This window comes from Neodiprion pinetum, chromosome 1 (assembly GCF_021155775.2).
Source record: "Neodiprion pinetum isolate iyNeoPine1 chromosome 1, iyNeoPine1.2, whole genome shotgun sequence".
Taxonomy (NCBI): Eukaryota; Metazoa; Arthropoda; class Insecta; order Hymenoptera; family Diprionidae; genus Neodiprion; species Neodiprion pinetum.
This window is the reverse complement of record NC_060232.1, coordinates 13,762,093-13,778,572: the sequence shown is the minus strand read 5'-3', so window position 1 is coordinate 13,778,572 and position 16,480 is coordinate 13,762,093. Positions and strand designations below refer to the sequence as shown.

Genomic DNA, 16,480 nt, shown 5'->3' with positions numbered 1-16,480 from the left:
GGGAGCTTCCAACTGACAATGAGTCACCGTTTTAGCGAACCTACCTGTTTTTAAAAGGCTCTCAAACCTACAGTTTTCAATGTAGAAGGTTGACTAACTGCTGATATTTTTCATTGAGGTCTATTCTGTCGATATTTGCCCTAAATTTCAATAATTTCTTTTATTTGTTTAATATATAGCCACAAAAAGCCAAACGATTTTTCAAAAAGCGCTATTTTCAAATAGCTGTAACTTTTTTCTTTGAACTTCGATCAGCTTCAAATTTTCAGGAAAGTTGGTCTATTATGTCCCGAACAAGCCCTGAAATTTTTAACTTTGGAATCGAGCCAGGGTAAGAGCTATGAATTTGCAAAGTACCCGAAAATCGTATTATTTTTAATGATTTTTGTGAATAGTTCTGGATATATGTGATGAATTATTTAATCGTTTCTAAAAAGTAACCAAACAGTAACTGGTCAAATTTCTTATGTGACCACTACGGATGCATATCTATGTGACAATTAAGTAAGTATTTGGTGTGTAAAGGCACTGGGATCTTTGTATACATCTATGTATCGGTGTATAGATACAATTTTTGTTTGAATACTTCCTGAGTCATTTTTATTTCATTTGTTTCAAGTTCTGAAATTGTTTTTTTTTCAATTTTATTTGTTCGTATTATTTGTCAACTTCATACAATCCTAGAAAAGCATTCGTAAAAAACTGGTAAGAGTATTTTATTAACTCTGTAACATAAATCTGGCAATAAGTTTATATTTTTGTCAGCAGATCTCTTTACTCCATATTAAAGTTTTTTTCCAGTATTTACATCTCTGTAATATAGGAGAATCAAGGGTGCGAGAGTTCTTGAACTCTGCTTTGAACGAGGTGATGACTGATGAATTAGTGAAGTCATTCACGTGCCCAAGGGCGAAAAAGAGTGCACAGCTTGGCGATACAAAAGTTTCCAATATCTTATACCATAAGTTTCTGAAAATTTATTTCATTGTTCAATTATTCTCAGTGACGCGTGAAAATACCGATATATATACGGTCTCTTTTTCTCTTAGAGACAGCAAAAATGTGTCCCTTGTTCAGAGGTCCTGATGCAAAAGCAGAATTCAAGACCAATATGCTAGAAGTTTTGCGTACCACAAAACAGAGGTATCGCAAACTTTTGTAGAAATCACTGGCAACTGATCAAGTAGATGAAACCGATGACGACGAGTTAGATGACGAACAGCTTTTACAAAAATTAGACAGTTGGAAGAGAGGCTAAATATGCGTTCGGAGGATGAAGACGTCCACAAGATGATAGAGGAAGATTTCGATGCTAACTACGACACCGATGTTCATTAGTGTCGTGTTTTATGAACATATCTGTTTTTTTATATCGGGTGAGGATCAAATCTCTGAAAGATCAAAAAATCGGCTGGCCGAAAATTCGAAATTATGAAGATTCGAACTCTAAAATAACGAAAGATCGGTGAAATGAAAATTTCATTTTCGATAAATCACAATGTCGAATAACTGTTTTAGCGCAAGATCATTTATCTTAATGCTTTTTTATCCGAAAAAACGTTTTGAGAATAGTTCGCATTCCGTCGATTCGATATTTTACCCTTCGTAATTTTGACTATTCTTCAGATTTCTTTTTGGTTTGAATTTATTTAAGCATTTTCGCGTTCGTAATTTTATTTTTCTACGAGACAGCATTTGATCGTATTCATGGCCTTTGTGCGTTTTGAACTTTCGTTAATTTGACTTTCGGGATTTCGGCCCGTCAACTTTTTAGTCTTTCGGAAATCTGACCGTCACTCTTTATATCCACTTAGGTCCTTGAAAACGATATTTTTGGAAACCCCTTACTATATGCATATGTATGGGGTATATTTCACGTTCTTTCATTATTACGGAGCAACATAACAAAGTGAAAACTAAGTTGAAAGGAAGACCAAACTGAAAATTCCTTGAATACTTGATCATCAAAGGTATCACTTGGATGATCTTTTATTGGTACCCGTAAAAAAGTGGGGAACAAGTTATCAACCCTTAAATTTTCAGATGTTTTTTGGTGAAAAACCGCTATATCTCATAATTCTCGTCGTCCATCCTAAAACCGATACTTACTTTTTCCTGGTGGTTACTTATGCTGATGTGAAAAAAATTTCGAACATTTTCCACTAACAATTGTAGTTCAAAGACGATTTTTAAGGTTGTTCAAAAATTTCGATAAAAACTACCCGAAAATTTTAAGACCGACAACTTTTTTTTCTACTTTTTTATAGTTACCGGTACGTGGAAAGATCGCCTACGTAGTATTTTTAATGATCAAGGATCTCGGATATTACAATTAGGTGTAGTATCCCTTGAGCGTACAGGTCTGACGTAAATCGTAGTATTTTCATTAAAATAACGTTCTTTTTAAATTTTATTTTCTGTAACCTACTTTTATCACATAACGTACTATAGGAGAATTTTCTTCATATTTTTCCATTATATCGTTGCTAAAGTTTAAGTTTAGTAATAATATTAATATTTAAATAGCAGTTTCGCCTGTTTGATATCGTGCTATTATATTATAAGATTATGTAATAAGGATATAGTTAAAACTTTTAATATTCAAGTTTGAACGTGTTGAGGAATGCGAAGTACATGAGCCCTAGCGATACCTGTAGTCTGTACGAACGTTACACTTCTCATGCTGTCGCTCGTGATCGACAGTCGTAATAGCTAACATAGCTCTCTGTATACTACAATCGCTGTGAGCCGCTGCTTGGAGGGGAGCTGCGAAACGACCGCAGCGCGCGGGGTGGCGAGTAGTGAGTTGAGCCAGCGTGTGTTGTGATAGCATTTTGTATGAGAAACAATAGACGGTATGTGGAATTACACTTGTTATGCTGTTAACTGCAAAAATAACGGTAAAACTAGTGATTGTATATTTTACAAGTTTCCAACTGCATCACATAAAATAGTTCAAAATAGGAAACAGCGTAGTTTCTGTGGTTTTCCATCTATTAAGACCGATGAAGATTTATTAGATATTGCTGGAGTGAACTTCCAGAACTTTAATTTTTTATTATCTAAAACTGAAAACCCATCGGAAAGATCTACAATAACAAGAAAACAGAGGCTTTCAATTTTTTTAGTGAAAATAAAAACTGGCCTCACATTTTCAGCCATAGCAATTTTCTTTGGTTTACATCGGTCAACTATCTCCAAGATATTCTTTTCAACTTTACAATATTTGAGTTCGTCAACTGCAAATTTAGTGTTTTGGCCAAGTAGAGCTGCCGTACAGAAGACTATGCCGGAATGTTTTAAACCTCAGTACTCTAATACTCGGGTTATCATAGACTGCACTGAATTCAAGATAGATGTTCCGTCAAGTGTTGACGACCGTATTTACTGTTACTCTCATTATAAGAAAGGTTTTACAGCAAAAGTACTGATTGGAATCACACCATCTGGGTTCATCTGTTTCAAATCGAAAGTTGCTGGCGGTAGAAAAGGTGATTCCCAATTAACTATTGAATCGAATTTCGTAGATTCATTGGAAGATGGTGATGTGGTTTTAGCAGATAAAGGTTTTTCTCAAATCAGATCTATCATTGATGCAAGTGGTAAACGAGTATTTTTTATTATGCCACCATTTTTGGAAAAAAAATCAGAATTTTCGAAAGAAGAAACAGATCTGACTTACAACATCGCAAGAGTTCGAATTCATGTAGAAAGAATTATGCAACGACTTAAAATATATCAAATTTTGTATAAAATTCCAGAAAATTTGTTCTTTTGCATCGATAATATTATTCATGTTATCTGCATATTAGTAAATTTACAGCCACCAATTTTTTCTAATAAAACAACAACTATCAAGTAGAATAATAAAAACCTTTATTAGTAAAAGGTAGTGGTTTTCATTGTGTATTTATTAATATTATATTGCTACATACTACTGGAGTTTCAACTCGTTATTATTTTCAACTTTTCACTTCACTGTTACAATGGAAATATCACTTATTTGATAATATTTTGCTGATTTCGATATTTATCAGTATGTCTCTAATGTAAATTAACACGCCGGCTGTTTAGCTTTTGAAACCGCTAGGTGGCGGCACGAGCGAGGCTCACAGCGAAGTATCCGATTTATATATATACCTTCGCGCGTATTCCGTATTTTTTTCCTGCCTAATCCCAACAGAACGCAATATTTTTTCTTCATTAAAATTTGATCCATGTTCAGTTAAAAAGTTATTGAAAAATATTAAGAAATGGCTGCGCTTCAGGGCCTCTGCTCGTTTCTTTTTCTTCAACATTGAATAATTTTAGGACTAAACAAGCATCAAAATGTAAACTATCGTTTCGCCAGAAATTAACAAGTTTTTTTCCATAGTTCAGATTTTATGAATGAAAAGAAGCCTATTTTTCTGGCGGCAAGGGTGGTCTAAAACCAGTGCTTCGTTTCCTTGTGATAATATACTAAAATATTTGTAATAAAAAAAAAAAAAAAAATGCTGTTACATAAATTTTTTTATTTGTTTCGCGAAATATAACCCCATTTTTAAAATCCTCAATTTACGAGCAGTGCAGGTAAATCCGCACGCATGAGAGCGCATACGCGCGCACTGTGCGGACGTTTTTTTATCTGTAAGTTCCACGTAACTTCGAACCGCATTAGTTCAACAATAAGTTATATCTAGGGTAAGACTCTGATTTTTTTGGGGGAAAGTTTTCATGTTGTTCTCCAATGAAATAAACTCTACTTATGGCAACATTCTCAAAAAAAAAAAAAATTGAAAAAGACAGTTTTCAACCTATTGGCGGTGATGTTCTAACGTCAGAATCTTGACTCAGAAAAGACCAATGAGTTGTTGGAAGCAGAACACTCCTGAAGCTTTCAAAAGATGTTACAACCTTTCTTCTATCTTTTCTTGACAGAGATATCGTACTTCAAAGCCTGCACGTGTCCAAGCTTTTTGCATCGACTTTTGACGCATTCATTCGAGCGATCAACTGTGCATAACACCATGCGTCCATAATTGGTGATAAGTGATAAAAATTTGATTATAAATAATACGAAAAATCCATCTTTAGGAGATGTCAGTCGTTAACTTCTTATATCCAATTTAGAATCATAATTAATTTACATCACTTTTCAAAAAAGTTTTATGAGTGGAACAAGGGATTGACGTGCATTAAATTACGTTCAATTATTATTTACTTTACATCGCAAGACCTTTTTTTTGAATACTATTTATCAATAACACTTTTTGTTTTTGTGTACTTGGCTTGCATGTTCCCCAATTTCAAACAAATATGTGCAACTACTACTTTTACGTGAAAAAGTCTGAGTTTGCCGATAAAAATGCACTGACTTCAAATAAGGCTCGAAAATTTAACATAAATTGAAACACGAAAAATTGACTTTCGATACCGGCCATGTTTTTGCTGGCGATGAAAATATTAGTCATGTGTCTTGGACTTATAAGTACATAAGTTACATATAAGTACCACTATATAAGTGGCTGCCATATATTGGCTTGGATAGGAATTCGATGTCTTGGTCTGTAGTTTCCTTGGTTATGCTATTGCCCCAGAGTTCGTTAAAACATGTTCTTCCATAACTGAGCGTAAGTGATTTTAGGATATAACAGAGAATTAAGGTAAATCCTGTGTAATTTTTGCCTTTATTGTATTTCACGGACTAGCAGAAGCGACGAGCTTTTATACAGGATATGTTACATCTGTTAACATCACAGTAAAAGCATATTGACATTCTCTATGCCGCAGTTATGATCCAAAATCAAATAAGTATGTAGCTGGCAGCCGTAACAGGAATAAGTTTGAACCCTAAAATCCCGAAATTGCGTAAAACACAGATAAACTGGCCGATTGTCACTGGATATACATAGCTGAGTAATACTTGCTAATTGCAGCTGAACACTTATTGGTAGAATAAGATCTGCAAAAGCTGCTCTGTAACTGCGACATACAATATATTCTCGGGTTGTGGCCACAAAATATGGTACAAATATCAACGTTGTCATAAAAATTTTGAATGTATTTCTTAACATTACTCATAAGCTTACATGTAATATAATTGCTTTTCAAAAATATCTCTAGTCAGAATTTAGCTAATAAATCGTGTTAAATAATAATATTTCATAGCAAATCGCTACCGTAGCATGTGCAAAAAATCAACCTCTTGACATTGCAGTGACTCAGAAATAAATTTAAAAATACATTTGAAGTCCATCAAAAGAATTAAATAAAATAACTCACAGTCTTAGCTTATATTTAGCTATTGAACTCTTCACCCACGATGCTGATCTTCCAAATTGCAATGAAATACTTGTTCGTTATATAACATTGGTCGCAGAGATCAAGAATGTTAAATATAGCGTCATTGCTGGAACACCTTGAGTAAAATGTTGAACTTTCATATGATATAATTTGCCAAATAAATTAGGTCTACGAAATCTTAGAATTAAACCTTCAAACTCTCAACACCAAAAATTAATCATCTTGCACATTAATGATATAATTAAGCTCGCGTCTTCGACTTGCGATATTTGCAAAAGGACAATTATGAAATTTTTTATGTATGCAACGTTTATATTTATTTAAAAATTTATGTAACTATTGTATTGCAAATGTGATACTAGTTGCGCTACCAGAGCCTCAACGTTCGATTAAAGTGGCTCTGACTCATCAGTCAAATATTTATATAATTAATTTAGTTCTTTTATCCCCGGAAAATGAGTTTTAAAGCATGACCCATATCCTTGTACGCTTAGCTTGCGGTTTGACAATATCGTTAATTGATGTTTAAACACTTTTTTTTATAGTATCATTCTGCAAGCTGCGTGTTTCCTATCCAATATTCTTCAGTTTTTAACATTTTATTTCATTTTGGTTACAGTAACGTGTAATAGTTATTAAAAGTATCAGCTATAATTACTATGATCATTATCTAATAGAATTTTTAGATAATATATTTCATCATTCATGAAGGAGTGTGTTTGGGTATGCCGGTTAAGCATAGCATATGCATATTCCCTTTCTTTCTTACGTTACCCATTTTATTTACAGTAACTAATAATTGTATTGTAACATTTTCTCTTAGTTTATTCATTTATTTATTAATTGCAAAGCCATGTCATTGAAAGACAGCGTTTCAGCCGCAATCGCAACACCGGATAAATCGATAACTGCATTTAACAACTTATAAGTAAAACAATCTTCATAGAGTGCTAATAGTATGAAAAATACATGAGTTGGTACTAGTAATTATTATACCTCTGAATTTGTTAATAAAAAAATATGAACTATAGCAGAAAAATGTGACGGCCCAATAAAACGGTTATTTTAGTACTGCATTCAATTCGAAATTACGAATTTCGTATTATTAAGTAAATTAAGATATCAAGGTGACACTAATTCAACTTTTATAGCACTCGGTGAAGTCTACCTGATACAAAGTGTCGTAATTAAAAAACTAATTCATGTATTTATGTACGCATTGTTAAATTTTATTTCCAATATGGGCAAACCTGCGTGAATAATAAAATTACAACGGTTAAAAGGGATCTGATACGTTTCGTTTTTTTGTCAACATGTCCTTTAGATCTCTAAATTCGAAAATATACACTAAACGTATTATTTTACGTTCAACGTGGAAAGTAATATGAAATTGACAATAAGGATTAGCGAAAAATACAAATAATAGTATGGAAATATAGTTAATGTATTGCGTGTCCACTAAAATTCAGATAACTGTGAAACATCAGACTGAAGAACTGAGTTGTAGAGAATAATTATCTAATGTACCTACAAACAAATCAAAGTTATCATTCAGTACTCCCTGACACGTTCTGCACAATACGATATCAACTTTTAATTGTTACATAAACCAGACTGTTGCACTCAAAAATACACTCTGCACAAATAATTATTCTGAAAAATTGTTTGATTACTAAATAATAATAATTAATCATTTTTTTCAAAGAATTAGAAGAGTCGTGCTTTTCGTTTAATCTCGTTGCGACGCCATTGTGGCAGCCGGTAAAACTCAGCACGAGTGAATTGTAGAATGGCTTCAAATTCGGCGTCGGATAGGTGCCGCTGAATAAGAAAAAAACAAACATTTCAAGTATTCGAATATTAAATAATACAAGTGCTACAAAACTATACATAAAACTATACAAAACAGTGTCACATGCCATACCCTAAACCTTTCATAAATGCCCTTGCAACAGGCAAAATACCAAACCATGGATAATGAAATAGAACATTGTGTATCAAAGACGGAAAGAAGTCGATTACAAGTGGAAAGGTGGTGATTACACAAGGAAAGTCGCCCTCCACACGTGATGCACACTATAATTTTTTTTCTACTTCATTCGTTAATGTTTTGTGACCTCGAAAATTCGGGAAGTTCTTAGGCTGGCCCATCAAACTCAGCCAAATTAACCACTTGTTGACGTCTGCGATAACGTCAAACATCGCAGAGAATTTCAAACAATGAATGACAGCTGAAAAGTTGTACTTCACAAATTGGAAAACATGCAGTAAGCGATGAAACATTCGTCGCCTGAAATTTTCAGGCATACTTTTATGGCATTTTCATGAACCAAAAAAATTATCACTTTTGGACCGTTAAAAATACCAGAATTGTGAGGCACTTGAAATTTTCGGTATTTATCAAGAAATTTCGGGGAAGAAAAAAACAAAAATTAAATGTACCCAAATTTTCCGTTTGAGATCGATTGTTGGAAACCAAACCATCGTTGCAGAATTACAAAATATTTTTCTTCAAAACTTCAGTTTTACAACAAATCCTATGACTGTGTTATTTCTGTTCATAAGACTTTTCGAATCCACGATATCATGGGTTGAAATTACTTGACTTTCAACTATCCCATAGTTAAATTTTGATAGAAAAACAAAATCGAAGTCAATAAGTAAATTTGTATTTCCCCATAAGTATGTAGTTGGTAATCCAGATATTTATAAGTAGTCGGTAGTAAATTGATCATACGGCCCTACGGCCCGTACGAAGTATGGGATCTATAGAAAAAAAACTTTTGATTCAACAATGGGGTGCGGCATGTAGATAATGTTTCATATAGTTTCACTCAAGAAAAAGAAATATCAATTATCACTTGCATATTTTGTAATACATTCTAGTATTATAAACAAATCTAGTATTAAGAAATTGCATTCAGAACTCACCTCTAGATTGCAGCGGTCTACATCACCAGGCAGCCTGTAATTGGTGATTAAAAGGAGATGATAAGGATAAAGCTTCGGTGGCTCTCCTGGATTTGCTCCCATGTCTGGTAACGAGCGCCTTACATGATGTCCACCATGATTTACTGTGACGGATCCCAGACCACCCGTGTACGTAGTGGATGATGGAATTACCCCACCGTCATTCTAATCACAATTAATAAACAAATAAATGTGTATTATGAATTTACCGAAATATTTTGTAAATAATCTGATCAGATTCACATGCATCATATTGCACTCGATTATAAAACTAGACAAGTTTAACACTAACAGCTTCAATTTTTGAATAAGAATCGGAAACCAAAAAAAAAACGTGAGTCCAAACTACTTTATACAGTACAATATATAAGAAAGTTACAAGTTTGATCAATTTGTGAACAGTGAATAAACTGAACTTGCATAACACATTTTGACCACTCTAGGTGGAGAATAAAACCAACATTCCCGATTTTAATTAATCGAAGAAAATAACATATTTCACTAAATTGCCCCAAAACAGTCTCATAATGCTAATAAGAATAACCATTTGTACAGTTAAAATGATAGCTTTTATTTGGTTGAAAATTCCAGAGCTCATAGCGGTCTACTTGCTCAACAAAAGTGATAAAAAAATACCAAACACTTAGGTATTTCGGCAAATTAATTGTATTGCATCTTATATTTAATATCGGTCTAACTCTAACAATAATCATGTATAATAATCAGATCATGCACTAATAAGATTATTATAATAGTAATAATATTCGGTTACAAAAAATAATCGAATCATTAATTGCATCGGTACAGCTCTATTCAATTCATGAAATTCAAATAAAATAATGAATGCAGAAAACGACTTTATAGCTGGGGCACTCCACGAAATCTTAATAACAAGCGTAAGGTCATATTTCAGATCTGCTAAAAAATTTTATACTTATGTAACAGCATTTGTCGAAAAACAGTCCAATCATTTTTCATCATTTTCTTAACCAATCCCATTTGATATATGGTTGTATTTGCTATCTTAAAAGCGCTAAGTTTTTTATAATCGGAAAAAATTCAAGAAAATCTAGTGAAATATAATAAAGATTTTGAGCCTTGATACAAGATGGAATTTTGAAAACAGCAAAGGTTACATTTGAAAACGACACACATGTATCGAAAAAATAACAAATATGTATTCACCTTCTGTTAGCGCTTGAATAAATTAAAACAAAATCTTTGATTATTACACCGGCACACAAAAAAAAAAGTGGTCTGTACATTTGACCAGTCCCATCTAGGGTTATGTATTTCGATGTGCTGAATCCAAATCAGAGGTCCGTTTGGCCCGTACACTCTCAAAATTTTGAGTAAATTGCAAAAAACCACTAAGAATGGCTAAAAATCGTGAAAAATTGGAGTTATGAAAATGGAAAAAATTTTCACTAACCAGACCAAGTATGTTTCTTATATATTTTGATGCGCTGAATCCGAATCCGAAGTTCTTTGGTTCCGTACACCTTCCAAATTTGAATAAATTGCGAAAAAACGCTAAAAATAGCAAAAAATCGTAAGAAATACCCATGAAGTAGCAGCAAATATCAAAAAATAATATTGTTCTCATCCACAGCAGTAAACTAAACATGATTACTTCCGAATTATACTATAAAATTTATGGATTGTAATGAAAATGTAAAACAAGAACGACCTTCATTGATTCCACACTGTTCTCCGTTTGTATCGAACCCTTTCTTCTTCGAATGATCTATGCAGCGGGGCCCTCTTTCGTTTTATACTTTCTCTCGTTATTTCTCTCTTTAGGGTCCACCAAAATCGGCCATCATGTTGACGTTCCACCTTCCTTGATACCGATTCTCCATTTCAGTTATGTTTTGATGAAATCGTTCTCCTTGTTCTTTCTTCACTGTAGTCTCCAAGGTTTGAAGGAAATTAGTCGAGATGAGAGTGAAGGAAGTGCAATTTAAGATTCATCAAGCACTCCAAATTTCTCAAATTTCCTAATAACCTTCCAATCAAATTCTGGTAATTCTCACTTTTTTTATTCCCCAAAAAATTCTGAGAAACATTTTTAAAACTTTGCCAAGCGGCTTTCTCACTATTGTTCATTTTTACAAAGAAATTTTCGTCTTCAAATAAACTCCGAATTTGTGTGAATTTGAAGACAGTTTTGGATGAAATCCTCAATTGCATTTTCTTCACTCTCATCTCGACTACTTTCCTCAAAACCTTGGAGACTACGGTGAAGAACAAGGAGAACAATTTCATCAAGACATAAGTGAAATGGAGAATCGGTATCAAGGAAGGTGGAACGTCAACAGGATGGCCGATTTTGGTGGACCCTAAAGAGAGAAATAACGAGAGAAAGTACAAAACGAAAGAGGGCCCCGCTGCATAGATCATTCGAAGAAGAAAGGGTTCGATACAAACGGAGAACAGCGTAGAATCAATGAAGGTCGTTCTTGTTTTACATTTCTATTACAATGCATAAATTTTATAGTATAATTCGGAAATAATCATGTTTAGTTTATTGCTGTGGGTGAGAACAATATTATTTTTTGATATTTTCTGCTATTTCATGGGTATTTCTTACGATTTTTTACTATTTTTAGCGTTTTTTCGCAATTTATTCAAATTTGGAAGGTGTACGGAACCAAAGAACTTCGGATTCGGATTCAGCGCATCAAAATACATAAGAAACATACTTGATCTGGTTAAAGAAAATTTTTTCCATTTTCATAACTCCAATTTTTCACGATTTTTAGCCATTTTACCGGTTTTTACATTTTACTCAAAATTTTGAGGGTGTACGGGCCAAACGGACCTCAGATTTGGATTCAGCGCATCGAAATACATAATCCTAGATGGGACTGGTTAAATGTACAGACCACTTTTTTTGTTTTGTGTGCCGATGATTATTAAGAGATGGATTTTTTTATTGCCTTCGAAATATATATCATTTTAAAATGTAACCTCTGCTGTTACGAAATCTTTATTTTCTGTTGGGGCTCAAAGATGTTGTTATATGTCACTGGGTTTTTCTGAATTACTTCAGATTTTTTAACATGGGCGCATCTGAAATAGCAAATTAATTCATATCTCGGACGCGATTGGTTGAAAAACTCATTGCAAAATTATGGGCTTGTTTCTCGACAAGTGCTTTTACATAACAAGTTTGGGAACCAATCTAAAATACGAAATTTCAATCTCGATTGAGACCTCATGCATGGAATGCCCCGGATATAATATATATTTTTATATTTAAACCAGAGGAAATATAAAAAAAAATTCGCGTGTGGTTTGACACAAAAATGGATTACTAAATTGTTGTTACATAGGACTTATGTTTTCCCGGGAACTCTCTGAAAATTGATCTACATTATCCCCAAATAGTTGGAAAAGTGACAAAAAAAAATTGAGTTGAGAAAAAAGAGTAACTTGAGTGAGAAAAATGACGCACTACGAGCCCTGAAGTTCATTTCAATCTGTACATGGATTTATTAGTGATATACAGTGATTTAAAAAAATTATATATATACGTACAAGAATCACTTTAGTACTTCGTACGCTACCTTTGGACATGCATATCTCTGTGTACATAATTAGAGCTCAACTATGCTCATTATTTTCTCACGAACGTCTTTTTTCGAACAATTCTACTTCTTCGATTGACGATAAATACGGAAAATAGCGATTAACAGAATGTGAAATTTACAAATACTATTTTTCACAAACAGAATCATGAAAAAGACCATCAACTCAAGTGCTATATCATGCTATGCATGCCATGTACATCATACGTTAACGTGCACGATTTTTTGACGAAGCATTGCCTTAATATTTGCGAATTTACAAGCACCATTCATGCAAAATATATATAGATAATATACATTTTCTTGTGTAGTATGTGTGTTCAAATATGCCGAGACCAATTAATTTGTACAATGCAAGAACTATAACAGAAATTTTTTGCAAGCGTGAAGCCGAAGTAATCTATATAAATAACTTAAAAGAACGATCAGTTATATCAAACTGGACAGCGTATAAAAGGCTTGATCAATAATAATTGATTCCAGTAATATATTCGCCCTACATGAAAATTTACTCTCATTTAGCTTTGCAAAAATAATTATGTCAAACCCTATGTTGAAATTGATTAAATTCAAGTTTGACGTAAAATATTGATGAATAAATGTACATTACATTGCAAGTGCAAATAGCAAGCTACAAACCATGCTAATGCGCCGGGAGAAGTAGGGCGCTGTAGTACATACCAATGCCCGTCGGTCCACGTCCGTGATGCTGCCTGTCGATACTAAATGCATGGGAAAAATGGGAGAAGAAAATCATGTCAAACCATTATAAAAACTCCAATTTTATCATATTGGATTCATTTTTTGTATCACTTTTGTGACTGGAAGTCATAAAAATACAGTTCCAGATTAACGGTTCATGTCATCACTACCATATTAAATTGAATCATCACTTATACCCATCTTCGAAAAGCTGATAGTCACATTACTTGTTTCTAAGATTAGCTGCGGGTAAAATTTGAAATACGACTGAAGAAGCAAACCCTAAATCAAACACAAAGAGGTTCTATCAATCTTTTTTAATGTTATTCTTTGATTACCGAAGAATATCCACTCAACCATACTTGTTCGAAGAACTAATTGGAGATGATTGTAATATTCAGTTAATAAATAATAGGTAGAAGGTAGGACTAACTCATTCTTTGCACCTCTGATTCTAGAGATTGAGCTTGTAATATGGATGTATAAGAACTATATAAATCAAATGAATTCAGGCAGTATCCAACTTGTTATAAGTAGTGAGTAAAATACATCCTTTTCGAAATTGAATAGTGTTGGCAATATTTATAGGACGAAATTGGTATTAGTACTCTAAATGTGACAACAATTGTTACAATTGTGACAAAATGTTACTTTGATTTCTAACATTCCGTATGGTTTCTTAAGAGTACAAAGAGATTTCTGTAATCCTGAATAATTTTTTATAACTACCAACGATTACCCTGATGTTTACTAATACAGAATTTTATTTTAATATTACCGATATCAGTATCATTTTGAAGATTACAAAGTGATTTCAGAGATTGCGAAATGATTTCGAATGATATTGACACTTCAATCGCTTCGACGTAACACCCAATTAGGGGTACACATTTACACCCAAGTTCAGGGTTTCTTTCCATGAGGCCATTATTGAAAAAGTAGGATACGATATTTTTGAAATAACTACAGGCCTCTGTGTATAGTTGAGCTAATATTCATGATAAATTCCAAGAATTGACAAAGTGGCAGCTAAACTCTTAAGATTCATAAATCGAATCGGTCATGCTAAGAATATTTTTTCAATTTTGCATGCTAATAGTTTTCAGTAGTTAGATTTTCAAGTCAAAACACAGACCCGATACTGCAAAATTCTTCTAATATTAATAATACTGTACGAATATCAATTTGTTGACAATATCTTACTTAGGTTTTCAATTAAAAATATTGTGATGAATTTTTTAATACCAGGTCTAGCATTGGCTCAATAAAGTTATTCCTTAAGAACTACCATCATACAAAAATTGAAAACAGTTGTTCAAGGCCTCATTGATCTGCTACGCATGGAACAGCTTTAATACAAGCTTTTAAAAATATTAAACGCTATGAGAACAGAGATAATAATGAGATAATGTAAATTAATTTGGTGACAAAGAAGAGAAATTTCGTTAGATTTGAATTAATTTAAAAAGCAAAAATCTCTTGAATAAAATGTAATACCATTTTTTAAATTATAATATGTTTTACCTCTATAAAGCTAGTACCGTCTCGAATGAAAAATTAAAATATTAGCCCAAAACCAGGAGCTAATGAAGTGCTAATTAAATGCCATGACCCTGATGTTAGAGCTCCATCCCTTATGAACAAAACCAGTGGCGATCATGGTGAGATTAAGCTGCCACTGTACATTGTTGAAAATTAACAATAATCAAAAATCAAAATATAAAACTCAAGAGCTATTTAATATGTTTATACTATACAATGTACTATAAGAAAATGAGAAGAAAACAGCGATTTCATGAAAGTTCTAAACTAGAATACCCCATTTGTGCCAGATCACTGGGTGAGAATTAATAAAATGGCACATGTACTGTTCGATAACAAAAATATGTCCGCATTTGATTAACAATTGAGTCAGAATTCTAAAATCCAAACATTTGTATTATCCAAAAATTTCACTCCAACAGTAATGGAACATTTTTTTCAATGTTTATCTGGAATGCGCACAAATTTTTACATTTATATGTTGAATTCCGTAGAGGTTAATCCATGTTTCACATTTTTTTACATATTCGATAATTACACCATCTTTCCATGGTAAAATTTATGATTCAAGTCAACTTTTTTTTCAAGAGTATGTGACCAATATTTTGATATACATGGAACGTTATTTTTCATATCAGATAAAATTTTGAGGTAAAATTTTTTAATTATTTTTTTTTTTTTTTTTTAATATCGCTATCCTCACCGGAAAGAGAATTCATTATTTAAAAAAAAATTATTAACTCGATTTTTGAAGGAATGAAGATGTTATATCGACGTTATAGCATTTATTTACTACTTGATAATCCAATAGTTCGCATCACGAAATTTTCGATTAGTTAATTAGTAGAAATTATTAAACAATGAAAAATGACCGAGATGTGGATAAGTGAGAAGCTCAGAGTGGACGATATCGTCCATGTTGGCCGGTGGAGGATTAATCTTATCCTATATTTTTCACCGGTTTTGACCATAAGTGATCAAGCTCCAAAGTCGGCGTCACGGCATTTAATTAGCACTAAATTAGCTCCTAGTTCTGAACTACCCAATATTTTAATTTTTCATTATAGGCTTTATAGAGATAAAGGTTTTGGCCAGTCAGGCTTCAGCAAAATAAATGAATAAAAGCATGTAATTTCCAAATATAAATACAGTGGGACAGACATTTGTAAAATCTTGATAAACTGATTGTCAGACACAGATTCTAATTTCATATTTGTCATGTTCAAGGTGGGGTATTCTATGCAAGGTCAATCAATCATCTTACGGAATTTTATTGCTTTTGTAATTTTCTATAGTACAGGGACCTTGATTTTTTACACAAATACTTAATAAATTAATTTTACTCAACTATATCAGCGAAACATTCAATTTCCCCAGTGCTGGAAAAT

General features: G+C 32.8%; 1 protein-coding gene across 11 annotated transcripts in view; it reads right to left on the bottom strand.

Annotated features, from left to right (window-relative positions):
- Positions 1-5,650: 5,650 nt before the first annotated feature.
- Positions 5,651-16,480, bottom strand: part of Unc-115a (Uncoordinated 115a) — a 41,018-nt gene continuing 30,188 nt past the window's right edge. For 5 of the 11 annotated variants that reach the window (XM_046613880.2, XM_046613827.1, XM_046613837.1 and 2 more), the window contains 3 exons: positions 13,488-13,570; positions 9,217-9,420; positions 5,651-8,106 (listed from right to left, as the gene is read on the bottom strand). In XM_046613880.2, the coding sequence (XP_046469836.1) occupies positions 7,993-8,106; positions 9,217-9,420; positions 13,488-13,570 (401 nt within the window). In that variant the 3' untranslated portion in view covers positions 5,651-7,992. Of the gene's footprint in view, positions 8,107-9,216; positions 9,421-13,487; positions 13,571-16,480 lie in introns of those variants that run through there. The other 6 variants (XM_046613920.1, XM_046613846.1, XM_046613855.1 and 3 more) reach the window with 2 other exon arrangements.